Source organism: Nerophis ophidion, linkage group LG08 (genome assembly GCF_033978795.1).
Source record: "Nerophis ophidion isolate RoL-2023_Sa linkage group LG08, RoL_Noph_v1.0, whole genome shotgun sequence".
In the NCBI taxonomy this organism is placed as follows: Eukaryota; Metazoa; Chordata; class Actinopteri; order Syngnathiformes; family Syngnathidae; genus Nerophis; species Nerophis ophidion.
In genome coordinates this window covers 54,323,227-54,345,009 of record NC_084618.1, presented here as the reverse complement: position 1 = coordinate 54,345,009, position 21,783 = coordinate 54,323,227, and the positions used below count along the sequence as shown (strand labels likewise).

At 39.5% G+C, this 21,783-nt stretch overlaps 2 protein-coding genes and 1 long non-coding RNA gene across 6 annotated transcripts in view; 2 read left to right on the top strand and 1 right to left on the bottom strand.

Annotated features, from left to right (window-relative positions):
• The first annotated feature begins 591 nt into the window (after positions 1-591).
• On the top strand, positions 592-14,867 carry dmc1 (DNA meiotic recombinase 1). 3 transcript variants are annotated; one of them, XM_061908926.1, is made up of 13 exons: positions 592-1,087; positions 1,231-1,275; positions 8,022-8,168; positions 8,249-8,331; positions 8,418-8,470; positions 8,551-8,592; positions 8,673-8,745; positions 8,863-8,954; positions 11,674-11,747; positions 11,846-11,960; positions 14,183-14,204; positions 14,288-14,404; positions 14,493-14,867. In XM_061908926.1, the coding sequence occupies exons 1-13, from the start codon at positions 1,031-1,033 to the stop codon at positions 14,560-14,562; spliced, it is 990 nt and encodes a 329-aa protein (XP_061764910.1). In that variant the 5' UTR covers positions 592-1,030; the 3' UTR covers positions 14,563-14,867. The 3 variants fall into 3 exon arrangements, with proteins under 3 accessions (XP_061764910.1, XP_061764909.1, XP_061764908.1); XM_061908925.1 differs by having other exon boundaries at positions 597-1,087; positions 8,264-8,331; positions 14,144-14,204; XM_061908924.1 differs by having other exon boundaries at positions 609-1,087; positions 14,144-14,204.
• Positions 8,667-21,413, bottom strand: LOC133557944 (uncharacterized). Its single transcript, XR_009807874.1, has 3 exons — positions 21,235-21,413; positions 16,122-16,220; positions 8,667-8,756 (listed from the first exon to the last, which is right to left on the bottom strand). It is a non-coding gene; the product is annotated as an uncharacterized LOC133557944 (long non-coding RNA).
• Positions 20,723-21,783, top strand: part of gspt1 (G1 to S phase transition 1) — a 20,054-nt gene continuing 18,993 nt past the window's right edge. The window contains exons 1-2 of one of the 2 annotated variants that reach the window (XM_061908921.1): positions 20,724-21,134; positions 21,340-21,384. In XM_061908921.1, coding sequence (XP_061764905.1) covers positions 20,936-21,134; positions 21,340-21,384 — 244 coding nt within the window. In that variant the 5' untranslated portion in view covers positions 20,724-20,935. Of the gene's footprint in view, positions 21,135-21,339; positions 21,385-21,783 lie in introns of both variants that reach the window. The other variant, XM_061908922.1, reaches the window with a different exon arrangement.

Genomic DNA, 21,783 nt, shown 5'->3' with positions numbered 1-21,783 from the left:
CAAGTCATCCATCCATCCATCCTTTTTCTACCGCTTATTCCCTTTGGAGTCGCGGGGGGCGCTGGTGCCTATCTCAGCTACAATCGGGCGGCAGGTGGCGTACACCCTGGACAAGTTGCCACCTCATCGCAGGGCCAACACAGATAGACAATATTCACACCTCCGGGTAATACGGCTTCCTCCCACTTCCAAAGACATGCAAGTCATCAGAATCAGGTAATACTCCAACTTATATTCTTGTCTTCATGAAAGAAAGGACTCCATATGTGTTAAACATTATTGCATTATCATTAAAAACCTTTAATATGTTAACAAAAACGTATGTTTCATAAATAACATATAAATGATATATTTTAATGAGGTAGATCCCCTCGACATGGTCAATTGAAAAGTAGCTCGCCTGCAGAAGAAATGTGGGCACCACTGGACATATTTTACCTACTCTAATATGTTGAATATGGCTCTGCAGCCCAGTTTACTCTAAAAAATGACTTGTCAGTGTTTTTTTTTTTTTTTTTTATATAAACAGCTAATAGATGACACCCTTTTATAGCAGCAGTCCACAACAAATTACAAATTCTGCATTAGATGGTCAAGCATTTTCAACATGCCAATATCACAAAAGCCCTAAATGGATTAAAAGTCAAATTAATATATTGTTTAATAAACACCTAATGAATTCTACACACACAGTCCACAACAAATGTAAGAGCGAACTTTTCTCCAGCATTTAAACCAAACATTCATGAGCATGTTGGTAAAGAATCAGACAATCCAATTTCCCGTGAACGTCGCATAATTAGGACGTTCCCGCCACTAACAACTTGACTAAACAATAGCTCCATTGATTTCAAAACGTACTGATATTGAGCTGCTTTTAAAGGTGTCGCTAACTACTGTTGCTTCAATTGCATTTTAAAAGAACAAATAGTTGTTCATATTTTTTATTTTGTTTTGGAATAGTGCTCTAGTTGGCCTTAAGCTACTTGAACTAAGATCAAGCTAGGCCAAACAACGATTAGCCTTCACAATGAAAATGTCGGAAGATCAAGTTGTTGAAGATGATGCTACATTTCAGGACGAGGAGGTAAGATTTGGAGAGATGTATACATTTTTTGGCTTTTAATGATGGGCTAGCTTACAGTTGAATGAATAACAATCCACCCTCTCCACTAGCCAAGTTAGTGTCAGTGACAGTCTTAACAGCTTTTTTTGTCTCCACACCACCAGGAGTCCTTTTTCCAAGACATCGACCTCCTACAGAAGCATGGCATTGTGAGTTGGCTGCACAATTCCCTGAAAAACGCCAAACACAGTTTTGTTGCTTAGAAATAAGATTGCGAGACCCTGAGACATTTTTATTTGTGGCAACGTGATTTTATTTCTAAGAATGCCCACTGTTTATTATCATTATTGTTGGGCTCCTTGTCATTGTCTTAAGGCAGCGGTGTACAAAGTGCGGCCCGGGGGCCATTTGTGGCCCGCAGCTATTTGTTTACCGGCCCCCCACAACACATTCTGGAGATGCTATTGCAAAAATAAAAAAAAACATTAAAAATATTGGAATGAGGTGAAATCTATCGAGAAAAAGTTGCAATGTTAACACAAAGCTGCCATGCAGGCTGTTACTTTTTCTTTTGTCTTTATTTTACCATGTAAAAAACATCTTTACCATGAATTGATTAACAAGTTGAAAAACTTATTCAAGTTTTACCATTTTAGTGGTCAATTGTACGGAATATGTACTGTACTGTGCAATTTACTAATAACAAGTTTCAATCAATCGTTTTTTAATTTTTTTTCCATAACTCAATAAAAAAATAATGACAAAAAATCCATGTTATAATGAATTATTTTCAAAGGTCCAATTAGTTCAAATATTTCACTTTAAAATGTTTTTGTGGTAAATATTGCATATATTGTGAAGTTGCCATATAAAAACAAAGTTTTCTTTGACAAAAGAGCATAAAACAAACAAAATAATAGTTAAAATCGTAACTTAAGTGTTGAAAGTTAAAAAAAAACCCTAATATAAATGTATTACTTTCTGAGTGGGGCACCTTTTGGATCCCAAATATATTCAGTGGTATTTTATTTATCTTTTCACTGTGATTACTCAAAAATAATAAAGAATTAAAATCAATGGTGTCTTGCATTATTGATCTTTTAGGGTTCTATTTACAAAATACTGCATATTTCAGTTTTACTATTAAAAAAACAAATATGTTTTTGACAGAAAAGCCATAAAAACCTTTTTTTTTTTTAAGTTGACATAGAGATTTACTGTAAGCGTTAAATAGAAAATAATAATACAACTTCTACTTATCTTTAACATTTTATTAACTGAGACCCCCTATTGTCCCCGGGACCCCTAAAGGTAAAATACATATATTTTGTTATGGTTTGAAAATGAAAAATATCAAAATGGCCCCCGCATGCTTTAATTTTTCCGTGTGCGGCTCTCAGTGGAAAAAGTTTGGACACCCCTGTCTTAAGTGAACAACACTTTTTGAAAGAAAGAGTGCCTATAGTTAAAAATCCATCTGAGACAAGAACATGTGTCTTATTTAATCCATTCTATATTGTAAATAAAATCTTAAATAAAAGTTAGCACTGTCAGCTTAAATTGGAGCCAATGGGAGCATGATGTCATTTCCGTCTATAAAACCCACTATAGATATCTAGAAACTGCAATAAATACTCCATTTACATTTTGTAACTTGAATATTAACAGAGAATTAGCAATGTTGTTATATTAAGCACTAATGTTAAGGACTTACCTTTAGCGGCAAATTGATCAACGAGAGGTAACTATAGCTTGTGTTGTTGTATTGACATGAGCTGGGGAGCTGCTCTGTGCCTTCTAAGCTGGTAAAAGTTCATCATATATTATAAATCATGCCTTTCACCTGGATATTTATGTGGATATAAACTGAGAAAGTATATTTTGACAGCCAACTTAGACCTGGTAATGGCGACCGGTTCCACCCCCTTTTCTCTATGCGACCATTATGAGTCATTCTTCATCTAAACGAGAATATATCAACATCCTAACAGTCTGCATCCCATTGACAGCATACTTTCTGCAGTATCCATCCATCCATCCATCCATCATCTTCCGCTTATCCGAGGTCGGGTCGCGGGGGCAACAGCCTAAGCAGAGAAACCCAGACTTCCCTCTCCCCAGCCACTTCGTCTAGCTCTTCCCGGGGGATCCCGAGGCGTTCCCAGGCCAGCCGGGAGACATAGTCTTCCCAACGTGTCCTGGGTCTTCCCCGTGGCCTCCTACCAGTTGGACGTGCCCTAAACACCTCCCTAGGGAGGCGTTCGGGTGGCATCCTGACCAGATGCCCGAACCACCTCATCTGGCTCCTCTCGATGTGAAAGAGCAGCGGCTTTACTTTGAGTCCCTCCCGGATGGCAGAGCTTCTCACCCTATCTCTAAGGGAGAGCCCCGCCACACGGCGGAGGAAACTCATTTCGGCCGCTTGTACCCGTGATCTTATCCTTTCGGTCATGACCCAAAGCTCATGACCATAGGTGAGGATGGGAACGTAGATCGACCGGTAAATTGAGAGCTTTGCCTTCCGGCTCAGCTCCTTCTTCACCACAACGGATCGGTACAACGTCCGCATTACTGAAGACGCCGCACCGATCCGCCTGTCGATCTCACGATCCACTCTTCCCTCACTCGTGAACAAGACTCCCAGGTATTTGAACTCCTCCACTTGGGGCAGGGTCTCCTCCCCAACCCGGAGATGGCATTCCACCCTTTTCCGGGCCAGAACCATGGACTCGGACTTGGAGGTGCTGATTCTAATTCCGGTCGCTTCACACTCGGCTGCGAACCGATCCAGCGAGAGCTGAAGATCCCGGTCGGATGAAGCCATCAGGACCACATCATCTGCAAAAAGCAGAGACCTAATCCTGCGGTTACCAAACCGGAACCCCTCAACGCCTTGACTGCGCCTAGAAATTCTGTCCATAAAAGTTATGAACAGAATCGGTGACAAAGGACAGCCTTGGCGGAGTCCAACCCTCACTGGAAATGTGTTCGACTTACTGCCGGCAATGCGGACCAAGCTCTGGCACTGATCGTACAGGGAACGGACCGCCACAATAAGACAGTCCGATACCCCATACTCTCTGAACACTCCCCACAGGACTTCCCGAGGGACACGGTCGAATGCCTTCTCCAAGTCCACAAAGCACATGTGGACTGGTTGGGCAAACTCCCATGCACCCTCAAGAACCTTGCCGAGAGTATAGAGCTGGTCCACAGTTCCACGACCAGGACGAAAACCACACTGTTCCTCCTGAATCCGAAGTTCGACTATCCGACGTAGCCTCCTCTCCAGTACACCTGAATAAACCTTACCGGGAAGGCTGAGGAGTGTGATCCCACGATAGTTGGAACACACCCTCCGGTCCCCCTTCTTAAAGAGAGGAACCACCACCCCGGTCTGCCAATCCAGAGGTACCGCCCCCGATGTCCACGCGATGCTGCAAAGTCTTGTCAACCAAGACAGCCCCACAGCATCCAGAGCATTAAGGAACTCCGGGCGGATCTCGTCCACCCCTACAGTATGTGATGTTTTATTATGTTTATTGGCTTTCATGAAGTCTGCATGAGTTGTAGTCTGTGTTGTATAAGGAAAATCAAACGTTGTGATGCCTCTATGAATTAATAGGCCGCTGTATGCTTAAAATGAGCAAAATACGTAAATATCACGTTATGAGTGTGTCTGTTACTTCATTTCAAATATAAAAAACACAAAACCTGTGAAGATAGCATATTGTGTAAATCGTAAATAAAAACAGATTACAAAGATTTGCAAATCCTTTACAACCTATATTCAATTGAATACACTGTAAAGACATGATACTTAACGTTCGAACTGGTAAACTTTATTTTTTGCAAATACTAACTCATTTGGAATTTGATGCGTGCAACATGTTTCAAAAAAGCTGGCACAAGTGGCAAAACAAGACTGAGAATGTTGTGGAATGATCATCAAACACTTATTTGGAACATCCCACAGGCGAACAGGCTAATAGGGAACATGTGGGTGCCATGATTGGGTATAAAAGCAGCTTCCATGAAATGCTTAGTCATTCACAAACAAGGATGGGCCGAGGGTCACCACTTTGTGAACAAATACCTGAGCGAATTGTCGAACATTTTAAGAACAACATTTCTCAACGAGCTATTGCAAGGAATTTAGGGATTTCACAATCTACGGTCTGTAATATCATCTAAAGGTTCAGAGAATCCGGAGAAATCCCTGCACGTGACCTTCGATCCCTCAGGTGGCACTGCATCAAAAACTGACATCAGGGTGTAAAGGATATCTGCACTTGGGCACAGGAACATTTCAGAAAACCACTGTCGGTAACTACAGTTTGTTGCTACATTTGTAAGTGCAAGTTAAAACTCTACTATGCAAAGCAAAAGCCATTTATCAACAACACCCAGAAATGCCTCCGGCTTCGCCTGGACGGAGCTCATCTAAGATGGACTGATGCAAAGTGGAAAAGTGTTCTGCGGTCTGACAAGTGCACATTCCAATTGTTTTTGGAAACTGTGGACGTCGGGTCCTCCGAACCAAAGAGTAAAAGAACCATTCGGATTGTTATAGGCGTAAAGTTCAAAAGCCAGCATCTGTGATGGTATGGAGGTGTATTAGTGCCCAAGGCATGGGTAACTTACACATCTGTGAAGGCACCATTAATACTGAAAGGTACATACAGGTTTTGGGGCAACTTATGTTGTCATCCAAGCAATGTCTTTCATGGACGCCCCTGCTTATTTCAGCAAGACAATGCCAAGCCACATTCTGCACGTGTTACAACAGCGTGGCTTCATATTAAAAGAGTGCGGGTACTGGACTGGCCTGCCTGTAGTCGGGACCTGTCTCCCATTGAAAATGTGTGGCACATTATGAAGCGTCAAATACGACAACGGAGACCCTGGACTGTTGAACAACTTAAGCTGTACATCGAGCAAGAATGGGAAAGAATTCAACCTGAAAAGCCTCAAAAATTGGTCTCCTCAGTTTCCAAACGTTTACTGAGTGTTCTTAAAACGAAAAAGGCCATGTAACACAGTGGTAAAAATGCCGCTGTGCCAACGTTTTTGCAATGTGTTGCTGCCGTTAAATTCTAAGTTAATGATTATTTGCAAAAAAAAAATAAGTTTCTCAGTTCGAACATTAAATATCTTGTCTTTGCAGTCTATTCAATTGAATATAAGTTGAAAAGGATTTGCAAATCATCGTATTCTGTTTTTATTTACGATTTACACACCGTGCCAACTTTACCGGTTTTGGCTTTTGTACTTACAGCGTGTATACAAAACGTTGGTGGAAGTGTTTGGATGTTTGTAGAGCGCTTTATAGGCAGAATAGAGCGACTCCCAATAATTTCATTGTAAGCTGACTTTTGCCAGCAATTATTTAACTAGTTTGAATGTATAAAAAAGAAAATTATATTACATGTTTTTGTCTCACATAAGAATTGTGAAAACATTGACAACATTCCAAAAAATGCAGTTCCCCTTTAAGTTGACAGGACTTTTTGAATTTAAAGACTGAAAAAATATCTAGTCAAAAACATGACTCAGTCACTCATTTCTCAGTAAATTCATGGACGTAATAAAGACGAGTACAAAAAAAAACATATTATTAATGTGATTGCTTCTCTTCTGAGCTAATGATTTTATAACCAACACGCGTCACCAACCAGGGCAGCATAACTGACCCGCCCTGGCCAGTGAGGCTAATTGGGTAGCAAAGAAAGTGAGAAGAAAGTATCAGCCTCCATTGTAACATCAATGCAGTGTGAGTTTTTGAGTAAAATGGCAGCTAAAATTGCCAGTATTTAGTTGAAATGGGGCCCTGCGATTGGGTGGTGACTTGTCCAGGGTTTACCCCGCCTACCTCCTGAATGCAGCTGAGATAGGCTCCAGCGACCCCAAAAGGGGAAAGCGGTAGAAATGGATGGATGGATGGGTAGTTGAAATGGGATTACTGGCTCTTAAAAGGGAGCCAGGGTTCTGGAACAATTTGCTGCCTATAAAAAATTACTGTCAAATGCTACTGAGCATGCTCACTCATTCGCTGTAATGCTAAAGGTTTCCACAAACAGAATAACTAGCAATTAAAGTAAAAAAAAAAAGTGTTAATGTAATGTGGTTATTTTGTTAGCAATGTTGTACATACCAGGAAACAAACCAAAACAAAAACGGTATAAACCGTGAATAATCTGAAATGCATGGCTGTTTGTTTGTCTACATACAGTCTAGGGTATGGTGACATAATGAATGTCAGCATTAAGTACTTTGACAAGCTCATGTATGAATAATAATAAAATCTACAAAAGCACTTTTCTAGGACATATTTCGGAAATATGTTCATTACTTATGTTGCTAATTATCGGATCACATAACTGGTTCTATTTTATGACGGAGCACATTTTTTCAAAACACCGGCTTCCTTGTATTTTTTTTTTGTCTTCATTGTAAACATTCCATAAAGTGGTGCCACATCCCTGTGATTGACAGTGACATTTCTCTTTGGAATTTCCCCCTCACCTAAAAAAATGTGTATCACAAAAATATTTAAAAAATACGGTAAGAATAAAATGTATATATGTTTATAAAAAGTTTGATTAAAACTAGAATACAAAATTAGAACATTATTAAAATGTGAATACAAAATTACTACCCTGGTGTGTGTTTCGGCCTGAACTATTCGTATTTAACTGCATCAGAACAATGATCCAGAAAAGTAAATCCAAATACTGCTATGTTTCATTTGATTTAGACTTTTTTTGCTAAAAGAGGCGTTCAAAAGTTGCTTCAAGAGCGTCACATCGCTAGTATTTAGAATTTAGGTGTGAAAGTGGTTAACAGGTTTGTTTTTGTGCAGCCCTGTAGTAAGCACAACTAACCTAAATATCCCCTCCTAAGCAATATTTAGTTGTGAGATGTCTGACCCTTTTCCTTCTGACTGTCACCACAGAATATGGCGGATATCAAAAAGCTCAAATTGGTGGGTATTTGCACCGTTAGGGGAATCCAGATGACCACTCGCAAAGCTTTGTGCAACATTAAAGGGCTGTCGGAAGCAAAAGTAGAAAAGATTAAGGAGGCTGCAGGAAAAATGCTGGTAAAATTGTTGTTTTTAAATTTGCATAACTTGCCAAAGCATTTGTTTTTGTAAACAGTGTGACCTTCTTTACATTATAGAATGTTGGATTTCAGACAGCCTTTGAGTACAGCGCCAAGAGAAAGTTGGTTTTTCACATTACAACCGGCAGTCAAGAGTTTGAGTTAAGGCTGTCTTTGTACTCTGTCTGGTGAAAATATGGAAATTGGATAGCAAACCTGTTATTTGACTATGGTTTTGTCTGTGCAGTAAACTGCTGGGTGGAGGAATAGAGAGTATGGCCATCACAGAGGCCTTTGGTGGTGAGAATTTTCTTGATAACACTGTCTCTTATTTTCAACATGATCCTAACGATGATATGAAATATGGTATTATCTTGCAGAGTTCCGTACAGGAAAAACCCAGCTCTCCCACACACTCTGTGGTGAGAAAAGCATCATTTGAAAAAACATTGTCTCTACAGCAACAATCAAATAAAACATACGCTATGTTACTTTTGTCCAGTCACAGCTCAGCTACCAGGAGAAGAAGGCTACTCAGGCGGGAAGGTTATCTTCTTAGACACAGAGAACACCTTGTATCCTCATGCTGAAAAACACAGGAATACTTGTTTACTTGGCTATATTTATGTATGCAGTATTATGTACTTTTATGTTGTTCCTATTACCCTTAATTGATAAATGTATGGTTCTAGCCGCCCAGACCGACTGAGAGACATTGCAGACAGGTTTAATGTGGACCATGGTGCCGTCCTCGACAACGTGCTTTATGCCCGGGCCTATACTAGTACGGACATGTGTTATAATGGAAATTTACCTATCCATGTTTGGGCTAATTAACAGTCAATTATTTTACAATGTAAACTTTGTGTCCAAAGTATGTTAACAATTTTTTCCTACAATTAAAAAATTACTACCTTGTTTAGACAAAGGGCACAACGCTTGAATAGTTCCGAGATAACCGCTGGACATTTATTGGCAAAAGCCTACAAAATAAAATAACTCTTTAGCCTAATTTTTCACCGCAGTCAACTTAAGTTGGGATGTCATCTTTCCCTGTCTGAGGAACTGCACTCCATTGAACCATACATTGAACACATTTTAAATTGGGGCGTTAACTTTGCCAGTCTGGGGAACCTAACGCCATGCATCCATAAATTGAAGTCAATTAAGTAGGGATGCTAATTTTGCGAGGCTGAGGAATTTAACTCCATTCGACCATTAATTTACGATTGGGATGCTAACATTGCCTCCTGAGGAACTTCACAGAAGTCGACCAGACATTGAAGTCAGTTTAATTTGGGATGCTGACTTTGCTAGCATGAGGAATATCATTCTATCCCACCATAAATTAAAGTCAGTTTAAGTTAGGGCGCTAAGTTTGCCTTTCTGAGAACTATTAATCCATTTCACTGTTAATTGATGTCAGAAAGGTTTGGGGCACTAACTTTGCTTTTCTGAGGAATCTCACTCCATTCCACCATAAATTGGAGTCAGTTTGAAGTGAACTGCACTTTTTTTATTTTGCCTATCGTAAACAATCATTAAGATGGAGAAAAATACAAAAGTTTTAAAAAAAATTATTCGCTTTGTAACATAAAATTTGGCTTGTTCTTGCTGACTACCAATGCAGCTAATGGGAGCCATCACTACCACTAAATGTAAACTTTAAACTAACTTAAAAAATGCAACAAGCAATCAACAATACTTAATTTACGTTCCGTATAACCAATCTGTAGCAAACATGATATTGTAAGAGCAAACACTGAGGAACTATTTCTCTAGCGTAATAACACATCGTCATACTACGATATTAGCCGTAGAAGCTAAATACGGATATAGATAAGCTACCTTCTACAACGACACATAATGCGTTTGAGATTTGTAATGCAAAACACAATGTGTACAGACATCAGTCTGTACTGACTGAAAAACATGAACAATCATATTACAGTATCTGTAAAGTATTATCCCACATTTCACCATTTGTTTGTACACAGCTAGCCAGACAGCGTATGTACTGTAGTTGTAATAATACGCATGACGTGCTGCGTATGTATCATGGGCGATATAAAGTGTAACTCACTTGAAGGACATTTGTGCTTTTGGTCCAGCTGGCCAGTGATGTTTTTTCTGGTTAATTATGGGTAAGCACGCAATTTTTGTCGAAATAGCTTGGTTTCGAGTTCCACATTTTGCAGCTTTCATTCACTTTCACTCTCTCGGCTTCCGTCTGTTCCAATGTCTCACTTTTCCTTCGTGCTGGCTTCTATAAGTAGTAGTTCATCCTCTATAAATTCAGCTTAAAAAATATAAGGTTGTGAATCCTCATTTGTCCAAAAATAGTCGTCTTTGTTGTTTGTTACCGAATCTGACATGATTATAACAAACACAAGGGTTTTGTTTCTGGAAGGGGTTGTTGCCAAAAGTCAGATGTGCGCTATGCAAACAAAAATAAATGCGCCAAGGGTGGTGCTGGGGTCTATCCCAGCTGCATTCGAGCGGAAGGCGGGTACAACCTGGTGTCCCTTTCGGGGTCACGAGGGGGGGGGGGGTGTTGGAGTCTATCCCAGCTGCATTCGGGCGGAAGGCGGGGTACAACCTGGACAAGTTGTACGAACGTGTTTGTTACTACATTATATATAGACTTGCAGTGTGTATACAAAACGTTGCTGGAGGGCTTTGAAGTTGATGAAGGCTACGATGGTGACTCACATTAGCTGCATCTTCCAAGCATTTTTTTATCATCTTTAATAAAAATGACGTATGTTCTTGTCTCATAATAGACATTTAAAAAAAAAAAGTGCAGTTCCCCTTTATGTTGGGGCGCTAAGTTTGTCTTCTTGAGGAATCTCACACTGTTCGACCATAAATTGATGTCTATTTAGGTTAGCGCAGTAACTCACTCACAATAAATTCAAATAAATTTAAATTTGGACACAAATTTTGTCATCTGGGAAAACGTTTGATTGATTGATTGAAACTTTTATTAGTAAATTGCACAGTTCAGTGCATATTCCGTACAATTGACCACTAAATGGTAACACCCGAATAAGTTTTTCAACTTGTTTAAGTCGGGGTCCACGTTAATCAATTCATGGTAATACGTAAAACTTCACTCCATTCGACCTTAAATTAAAGACGGTTTATATTTGGGCGCAAACTTTTCCAGCCAGGGGACTGTCACTCCATTCTACCACAACATTAATGAATTAATGATGCCAATCTGTGATTGTTAATAGAAATGTATTTTATGAATGTGGTTGTTAAAGAAGTCTCAATTTGATGATATGAATTTATTTTGATAAAGGTAGGTGTTCAAATGCTGTAATTCATATAATTTATTATGTCATATGAGGCGACAATGTGATGGTTTCTTAGTTTAATTTTGCCTTTACATATGATTGCGTTAATGCTTTGTTACCATCTGACTGAAATTTGGTTAAGAATTAAATGTAGACCAATAGTGGTTCTTCCAGACGTTCATTCGCTGTCTGCTGTCTCAGGTGAACATCAGATGGAGCTGTTGAACTTTGTAGCAGCCAAATTCCATGAAGAAGGAGGAGTCTTTAAGCTTTTGGTAAAAAGCAAGTTTTCTGATGGAGGAGTTTTGTGACATTTGTAATATATTTCATAAAACCAATTTTTATTGTTTTTTCCTCGCTGTCTGTTTATCAGATCATTGATTCCATCATGGCTCTGTTCAGAGTGGACTTCTCTGGCCGAGGTGAGTTGGCTGAGAGACAGCAGAAACTGGCCCAGATGCTCTCCAGGCTGCAGAAGATCTCTGAAGGTCTGAACCATGACTATCTCTTAACTGTAATTTGGATTTTTGAATGAGTTGCGTTTCTTACCTGTAATAATTCTTAATATAAAAAAAAAAAAAAGACATGCAGCTGGGGATTGGTTGATTGGCAACACTAAATTGGCCCTAGTGTGTGAATGTGAGTGTGAATGTTGTCCGTCTATCTGTGTTGGCCCTGTGATGAGGTGGGGACTTGTCCAGGGTGTACCTCGCCTGCCGCCCGATTGTAGCTGAGATAGGCACCAGCGCCCTCCGCGACCCCAAAGGGAATATGCCGTAGAAAATGGATGGGATGGATGGATAAAAAAAAGCTTAAGTTGTTCAACAGTCCGAGGTCTTGTTGTCGTGTTTTACGCTTCATAATGCGCCACACATTTTCAATGGGAGACATGTCTGGACTGCAGGCGGGCCAGGAAAGTACCCGCACTCTTTTACTACGAAGCCACGCTGTTGTAACACGAGTCTTGGCATTTTTTTGCTAAAATAAGCAGGGGCGTCCATGATAACGTTGCTTGGATGACAACATAAGTTGTCCAATATAACCGGATGGGTATATTCCTCTTTGTTCCGGAGGACACCACGTCCACAGTTTCCAAATATAATTTGAAATGTAGACTGGTCAGACCACAGAACACTTTTCCACTTTGCATTAATCCATCTTAGATGAGCTCGGGCCCAGTGAAGCCTGCGGCGTTCCTTTGTCTTGTTGATAAATGGCTTTCGCTTTGCATAGTAGAGTTTTAACTTGCACTTACAGATGTAGCGACCAACTGTAGTTACTGACAGTGGTTTTATGAAGTGTTCCTGAGCCCATGTGGCGATATCCTTTACACACGGATGTCGGTTTTTGATGCAGTACCGTCTGAGGGATCAAAGGTCTGTAATACCATTGCTGACGTGCAGTGATTTCTCCAGATTCTCTAAACCTTTTGATGATTTTACGGACCCTAAATGGTAAAATCCCTAAATTCCTTGTAATAGCTCGTTGAGAAATGTTGTTCTAAAACTGTTCGACAATTTGCTTACAAATTGGTGACACTCGCTCCATCCTTGTTTGTGAATGACTTAGCAATTCATGGAAGCTGCTTTTATACCCAATCATGGCACCCACCTGTTCCCAATTAGCCTGCAGACCTGTGGGATGTTCGAAATAAGTGTTTGATGAGCATTCCTCAACTTTATCAGTATTTATTGCCACCTTTCCCAACTTCTTTGTCACGTGTTGCTGGCATCAAATTCTAAAGTTGATGAGTTTTATCATCTAATATGTTGTCTTTGTAGCATATTCAACTTAATATGGGTTGAAAATTATTTGCAAATCATTGTATTCTGTTTATATTTACATCTAACACAATTTCCCAACTCATATGGAAACACACATATAAGAGATATACTTATATTGTGGTTTTGTTTGTATTTGTCATTATTAAATGTTTGGGTATAACTGTATTAAACAAAACAAATTTTCTTTTAAGTCAGTGGTTCTCAACCTTTTTTCAGTGATGTACCCCCTAATCAGTGCAAAGCATTTATTGTTGAAAAAACAGATAAAGAAGTAAAATACAGCACTATGTTATCAGTTTCTGATTTATTAAATTGCATAACAGTGCAAAATATTGCTCATTTGTAGTGGTCTTTCTTGAGCTATTTGGAAAAAAAGATAAAAATAACTAAAAACTTGTTGAAAAATAAACAAGTGATTCAATTATAAATACAGATTTCTACACATACAAGTAATCATCAACTTAAAGTGCTCTCTTTGGGGATTGTAATTGAGATCCATTTGGATTCATGAACTTAATTCTAAACATTTCTTCACAAAAAAATAAATATTTAACATCACTATTTATGGAACATGTCCACAAAAAATCTAGCTGTCAACACTGAATATTGCATTGTTGCATTTCTTTTCACAGTTTATGAACTTACATTCATATTTTGTAGATTTATTATTCAATACATATATTTATAAAGGATTTTTGAATTGTTGCTATTTTTAGAATATTTTGGAAAAATCTCATGTACCCATTGGCATACCTTCAAGTACCCCAAGGGGTATGCGTACCCCCATTTGAGAACCACTGCTTTATGGAATATTACCTAAAATTTCCCTTGTTTTCAATAAAATTTGACTTTGTTGAAGATCTTCACATATGTGTTTTGTCTTTAAGAGTACAATGTTGCTGTGTTTATTACCAACCAAATGACAGCTGATCCTGGAGCAGGAATGACGTAAGATACCACGCGTTTAGCGGATCTTATTTGGCCAAATTCAAGGCTTTGATAAAGACATTTTGGGTTGTCACCCATGGCAGATTCCAGGCTGATCCCAAAAAACCGATTGGCGGCCATATCCTGGCCCACGCCTCCACCACAAGGTTAAGCTTGAGGAAGGGACGCGGAGAAATGAGAATTGCCAAAATATTTGACAGGTATGGAAATTAGATTTTAAGATCAAACGTCTGAATTTAGACATTTTCATCCACCGTATAATTTTCTTCTTTCCTTGGTTCCTTACAGTCCTGATATGCCAGAGAACGAGGCCACTTTTGCTATCACTGCTGGAGGAATTGCTGATGCCAAAGAATGAAAAATAAACAAGCAAGTGATATATTAGCAGTTTGCTCTTGCACGTTAAGTGATTTAAGACTAATAATTAATTAGGTTTTGCTAGATTTTAATGAGTAGTCAAGGTTTATGCTTTTAGTAGAGTTAGCTGTTGCCTTTTGATTAATTTAAGGCATTTTTATTCTATTTATTACCTTGGTTCTCATACACAAATATGAATATAAAATATGAGTTATTTAAGATACTTTTCAACATATTTATTACGTGAATTGTCATGTTGTTTGTCAATAATATGATTCAATAAAGTACTGGTGATACATCTTACAATTTGCATCTCAATTTAGCCATACATGAATGGGCGATACTGCACATTTTGATATCAAGTAAATACATGGCCAGTATTTCTGATACCACTACTATGTAGTTAAACATGTTTTAAGATAATTGAGTGATTAGTCCTTCATTTGATGATTATAATAGGAATAAAACACGGGACAACAATTTTAGATAAACTAAGAAAATATCACCTTGCCTATTTGTATTTTTCTTTTAAAACAATTGTTAAATTGCCTTATATTAATGATAATGTTCAATTAATATTAGCTTATGTAACAATATCAACACAACACCATAACTATAATCCCCTTTTTAAATCAATAATGCAAAATAATGTTTTTGCCTCAAAAGACATGTCCAATAACTTATTCCCTGCCTTTGTACACAATCAACTCTAACAATATGAACAAATTAATACCAATACATCAAAAAAGAGATATTTGTAAGAAAGAAAGAAAAAGAAGAGATTTATAAAGAAGGCTATGGAAATTAGGATGTGAGGGACCAACATCATCAACAGGGATGAGGGAACATACATGCTTAGTTTAGCGTAGTCTTCAAATAGTGGGGCGGGCCCCCATTTGGGGTGAAGGGGGCGTGGTGCGATGCCGGGGAGGTCCGTAACCACGGTGGGAGACGAGAAAAGACCAGTGTGTTGTTTCCTTTAATTTTAATAAGCTTACATTGTTATGCAGAGGTATAGCTATAACAATTATATAGACAGATTATACCATTTGTAGTCACAGTGGAGAGTGTGGGTAGCGTGAAATATTCTCTTCTTCCAAGGGGTGGCATAACAGAATATAATTGAAAAGCACTGATTTAGCAGGTAAATCTAGTCCTAAAATGTTTGTACTTTTATTGAAAACTGCTTGAATGTTGAAAATGTGAGCAGAAACAGATTATTGTTAATTCAACCTAAAGTGTTGGTTGCACATTTTTCAAAAAGGTTTGTGATTGCATATGCTATTAATTGTTGTTTACTTGCTTGTTTGTATCCATAATTCATAAATACATAATTCCCTTACAAGAAAACACGGGAATATAGAAAACTTCACCTGCAGTGTCAGGTGTCTACTATTTATTTCACAGTCACTCTAATGTATTTATTTTTCAACTCACTGAACGGATTTATAGATTAATTGTGTATAAAGAAAGTATGGCCAACTCAGTTTTAGATGATCTCCTCAATGATCGGTCAAAATGCACTTAACGTGACTCAAGGGTGCCGTGACTGCTACTAACCTTGAGCTCATGTTATGTTTGCGGTGCCATGTTGTGCAGCATGGGTCTATTCTTCCAGTGATAATTGTGGAAAGCTTTTACATCGCTTTAGCCACAACCCTGAAAGAAGACAAGTATGGGAAATGAAGGTTTGCCGTCAACAGTACTGGAGAGCCACCGATTACAGTGTTTTCTGCAAATACGTGCAACAATGTTTATGTTTTGTTCAGGAGAGAACAGACAGAAGTTAATACAAATAATAACAAGAAATGAAATAATTGAAGCGATGATTTGACAAAAACAGAATATCTTTGAATCTCAGTAAAACTAAAATAGTGCAATTTGACTATCCTCGAACCTCAGTAAAACTTAAATAGTGTAATTCGGTAACAGAAGAAAAAGTAAAACACAAATAGACGGAATATACATTGAAAGAGTAACAGAAACTACATTTTGGGTGTAAATATAGATGAGGAAAATTCATTGGAAATCTCATTAAAAATATACCACTAAAAGTGGCAAGAAATACTTTAATAATGAATAGGGGACAAGCGGTAGGAAATGGATGGATGGATGTTCTGGACCAAAAAATCACTCCATGTTCTCTACTGCTTGCCAGTGTAACCATATCTGAGTTATTGTGCAGAAATATGCGACAATAACTCCAAAAGGAAACGTATTCATTTACCATGTTACAAAAAAATAAGTATCAGTTAGAATAATACATTATGAGAGATACACACAGTGATTACAAATAGATCACCACAGTTGACATACTCCACACACAAGTCATAATTTCCCCATGATTGTTGGTCCAAAGCTAATGAAGATTTTGGCAAAATTATGGAAATAACTATTTTTTTGGGTTGTTCTGTGTATTTTCATTTTAAGTTTGTTCACCCATCAGGTGCCTGCTGGTCACGTAACACCAGTGGTGTGCCATCAGGGCCAGCAAAGGCCTTCTCTGCTGGCCTAACATTACCAGAAACGTTGATCATAATTCAAAATAAAATACATTTTTTATTTACTTTACCTAAATATCTAAAAGTATTCATATTCTCTTTATGTCATATTATGCTCCTTCAAGTGCTGTTGTTTTTAGGTTTGAGTTTGTATCGAATCAGAATTCAGCTAGCTTATGTTGCCATTCTGTACGAAATCTTTCCGGGACCATCAGAATCAACAATGCGGCCAGCTGTGCACTTTTAGCAAACAGGCACATACAGTTGATAGACAGTTGCAATAGCTAATCAGATCACGAGTTGTTGTCAGTAGCCTATTTAGGTAGCCTGATGTTAACAAGAGAGTGATTGGATACTACATGTCTTTCGGAAGCAGGAAGTGTTGACTAACAAATAAGGAGAGCAAAACGTTAGAAATATATAGGCAAGGCCCTTTTCAAGAAGGATATTTAAAGAGAAACTACATCTTGTGAAACAATGTCGGCGATGAAATGGGGAAATGCCCGCCATTTCCACTCGAATCGACAAGGGGTACCACTGGCTTATACGGCATCCAATGGGTGCTACAAATTGTGAGTTCAAATATTTTATATCAGAATCAAAATACTTTTCATTGCCATTGTTTGAAAAGGGGTTCACAAACTAGGAATTTTTCTTGGTGCAATGGTGCAACATAAAAGACATAGGACAGAATAGGTAATAAGACGAGCTGTAAGTGGGCGGCTATCAGATCTTGTTATTGTTCATGTGTCTGATGACCGAGGGGAAAAAACTCTTCAGGTGGCGGGAGGTGTTGGTCTGGATGGACCGTAGTCTCATGCCTGAGGGGTTAGGGGAGAATAGTTTGTGACCAGGGAGAGAAGAGCCAGCTGTGATCCGACCCACACGCCTCCTGGTCCTGGAGGAGAACAGGTCCTGGAGAGATGGGAGCTTGCAGCCAATCACCTTCTCAGCAGCACGTACCATGCGCTGCAGTCGATGCTTTTCCTGGACTGAGGCGCCGGGGAACCACACGGTGATGGAGGAGGTGAGGATGGACTCGATGATGGCTGAATAAAACTGCACCAGCATTTTGGTCAGCACCTTAAGTTTCATCAGCTGCCACAGGAAGTACATCCTCTGCTGGGCCTTCTTAATGAGGGAGCTGATGGTCGGCTCCCACTTGAGTTCTTGGGTGATGGTGGTGCCCAAGAAACGGAAGGAGTCCACAATGGAGACGGAGATGGGAGAGTCAATCAGGGTGAGGGGGGATGATGGGGCTGTGACTTCCCTGAAGTCCATGATCATCTCCACTGTTTTCTGGGTGTTCAGCTCCAGGTTGTTGAGGCTGCACCAGGACGCCAGCCGGTCCACCTCTCTCCTGTGGGCGGACTCATCGCCATCTGAGATGAGCCCGATGAGAGTAGTGTCATCCGCAAACTTCAGCAGCTTTACCGACTGGTGACTGGAGGTGCAGCAGTTTGTATAAAGGGAGAAGAGCCAGGGGGAATGGACACAGCCCTGAGGAACAGGCACATGCACACATAGGGCCCTATGGGTGCTTGAGCCCCTGCTCTTTTTTGCTTCGTCTTAAAAAGTGCCCTCTGTGTGTTTTTGTTATTTTTATTTTTTTTATTTAAACAACATTAATACATTTCTGTTAGGGATGTAAAAAACAAAACAAAAAAACAGCGGTACAAAAACTCCACGTTTTCTTGTAATACCGGGTTGTTTGAGCCTGCGCTTCCACCAGACAGAGAGAGAAGTGAGAGCCAACTACGGCCTTAGGAGACGTGACAGTGGAGCAACTTCAACCTGTGAGTTATGGTCTAGTCGCTGTCCACTTATTCAGCATCTAATATGGGTCATGTTTCAGAAAAACGCTGTATTATTCTCAGGAGCGCCGAAAAGGGAGGGGTAAAGGAGACGGATTCTAGGGGCCCATGATGGAGGGGGGCCCAGAGAGGCCCCTAATGATGGTGAAATTATATTACAGACAAAATGATGACACTAAGTTATTAACTAACATATAATCACACATGTTTTATTTTCCATGTCCTGGTAACAATACCTTTATTTGTTTTGGAAGCACCAACCCCTGCAGGGCCCTCCCTCCCCCCTGTATTTACGTAAAATGGTTCAGTCCGACTGGATCTGCTGCAGGTAGCGCACCGGTGATTAGTCACAGACAGCGCCACAGCGGGCAAAGCGGAGGAGTCAGCAGCATGCATCAAAAATCATGCAGCCAAAAAAGAAAATAAAATAAAATAAGAGAGGAGAAGGAGTTGAAGGGTCGACAACATGTCACTCAATATTTCCCCCCCAAAAAAGGTGGGTTTGTTAGTTGTGGTGGAAAGTTATGCATATTAACTTTGTCCCTGTCTGTGGTAATAGGCTAGCTCACTTTTCTCACCATGTTAGGTCAAGAAAACTCTGGATTTTTACATTTTACTGCTATATTAGTTAAATAATCAATCCAGTCAAACATTTATCAAGCTGTTCGTATTCAATAATAGTTGATCTCCCCTCTGTCAAAAGGATGCCTCATTCTGAACAGAGTCAACTGCACCAGCAGCAGCTGTCTGTCAGCCCCCAACTCCCCCTGCCCCTGAATCAGCCCCAGTGCCCCCACATGAGGAAGGAGGTGAGCAGCTGTGTGTGTTGAAATAATAATAATAAAATACAAAATATAATACATTTTACTACAGTCTCAAAACAATACAAAGATGAAGGTAATTAATGAATTAAAATGCATTAAATAAAAGTAAGTTTGAACAATTTTAATGGTTTAAAAAGCATAAACCCTTTTGTATGTAAATTAGCTTCCAAAAATGTTGCCGCTGTGTTGGGGGCCCTGTAAAGATTCTTTTCATGGGGCCCAAAATCCCTAGCGGCGCCCCTGATTATTCTATTATTTAATGTGTCAGCTTCTGTTTTTGCCGGATGTCAGAGCACAGCGCATCAATTGAGCACGGCACATCAATTGAGCACAGAGCAGAGCGGATCGTGCGGGACAGAAAGTAGTGTACAAAATACAAAATAAAACACGGGTTGATTTTCAAAATAAAATGCACTGTGTTTACGGCGGATCACATTTCTCTCACAGTAGAGGTTTAGATATAAAGTTGTATTGCGTTTCAGTTTAGTCTGAGCAGTAAGTGAGAAATACCATAAATTACAACTTGATAGTGTTTTCATCAAGTTAAGGGAAGAAGGTCAGATTTTCACATTGAAGTTTTTTCCATTTGGGTATTTATTTTAGTTTGTTTTTTTCGAAGTTCATGTTACACTGTTCAATGTTAAATATTAAAGTGCTTATCTTTAACAATAGCCTAATAATAAACCAGGGTTTTGTTGCTTGTCATGTCTTCCAAGCCTATGATAATGTGAATTAACTACTTATGACAATAATTTGTTGACACAAAAGAAATGGCAATCACTTTTACCAACAAAGGACACACAGCTAATTAGTTACCTTCCTATTAGCAAATTTAATTTTACATTAATTTCCATATTGTGTAAAGGACCCCAAACAAATTTCCTGCCCTTTTCTGACTTTGAGCCCCTGCCCCTCTATAATCATGTGCACGTCCCTGCTTGGTAGCATTCATGGCTTGTTATTTACTCGGCATTTCTCTCTTTATACACGCCTCTGTCCGCAGGAAAACAATGCTGACCCCCAGTGGTGGGCGCTGGTAATGCACGCCCACACCACAGCTCCTGTCATGCGAGCTCCATATGCTTGTCAAAGCAGCATAGCGATGGGAAGTTCACCCACAGCAGCGCTCTTTAAACACACTACAAACTGAACGTTTTGTTCTCTAAACCCAAACCGCAAAAACCAACCAGCGCTTATCGGCAAGGGATAGTTTGTCAACGCCGAGGAACGATAGCATGGACCCGAGAGACACAGCTCCGGATTCGTGGGAACTGGAGGAAGATGCCGAGGCCCCACCGGCCGCCGCGGCGGATCTCGCGGCCACTTTCGCCGCACTCAACGTCAACGCCAAGCCGTTTGTTCCCAACGTCAACGCTGCGGTGTTTGTGCCCACCGTCCCTCAAAGTACCACGTCGGAAACCATTCCATTGCGTGGTAATGTCCCATGAAGGCTTGTCAACTATTTGGAAGTTAGCCTAACTTGCTAACGCAGCTAACTCCCCTCGTTTAAGTTGCATGTCGTCACAAGTCATACCTGATTCATTGCCAAGTAATGCTGAGCAGGAAATGTTCAAACGTCACCATTGTTGCGTGGTAGCATTGTGAACGAAGGTTATTCAAATGTGTTTTCTCCCTAAAGGTGCCCCCGATCCTGCTGGCAACATGGAGGTGGCACGAACAGTCGGTATGCATGTCAAACACCTCTGTTCAAAGTGTGGCCTGGTGGACATTTTATGGCCGTTTTTTGGCCGCCCTGCGTTTTGTAAAAATACAATCAGTTCATTATTATTGGGGTAAATTATTAGTTTTTCACTAGTTAGCTTTGATTACCACCTGTAACAAAAATATACTAATATATATATATATATATATATATATATATATATATATATATAGCTTAGCACAGTCGTTCTCAAACTTTTTTCACCGAGTACCACCTAAGAAAAAACTTGGTTCTCTAAGTACCACCATAATGACCAACATTAGAATACAGTAGCATAGTGGGCCTAAGTAATCATTAAAAACAAGACATATTAAAACATGTTGGCCACTAATATTACACATAGTTCGGACAGTAACAATG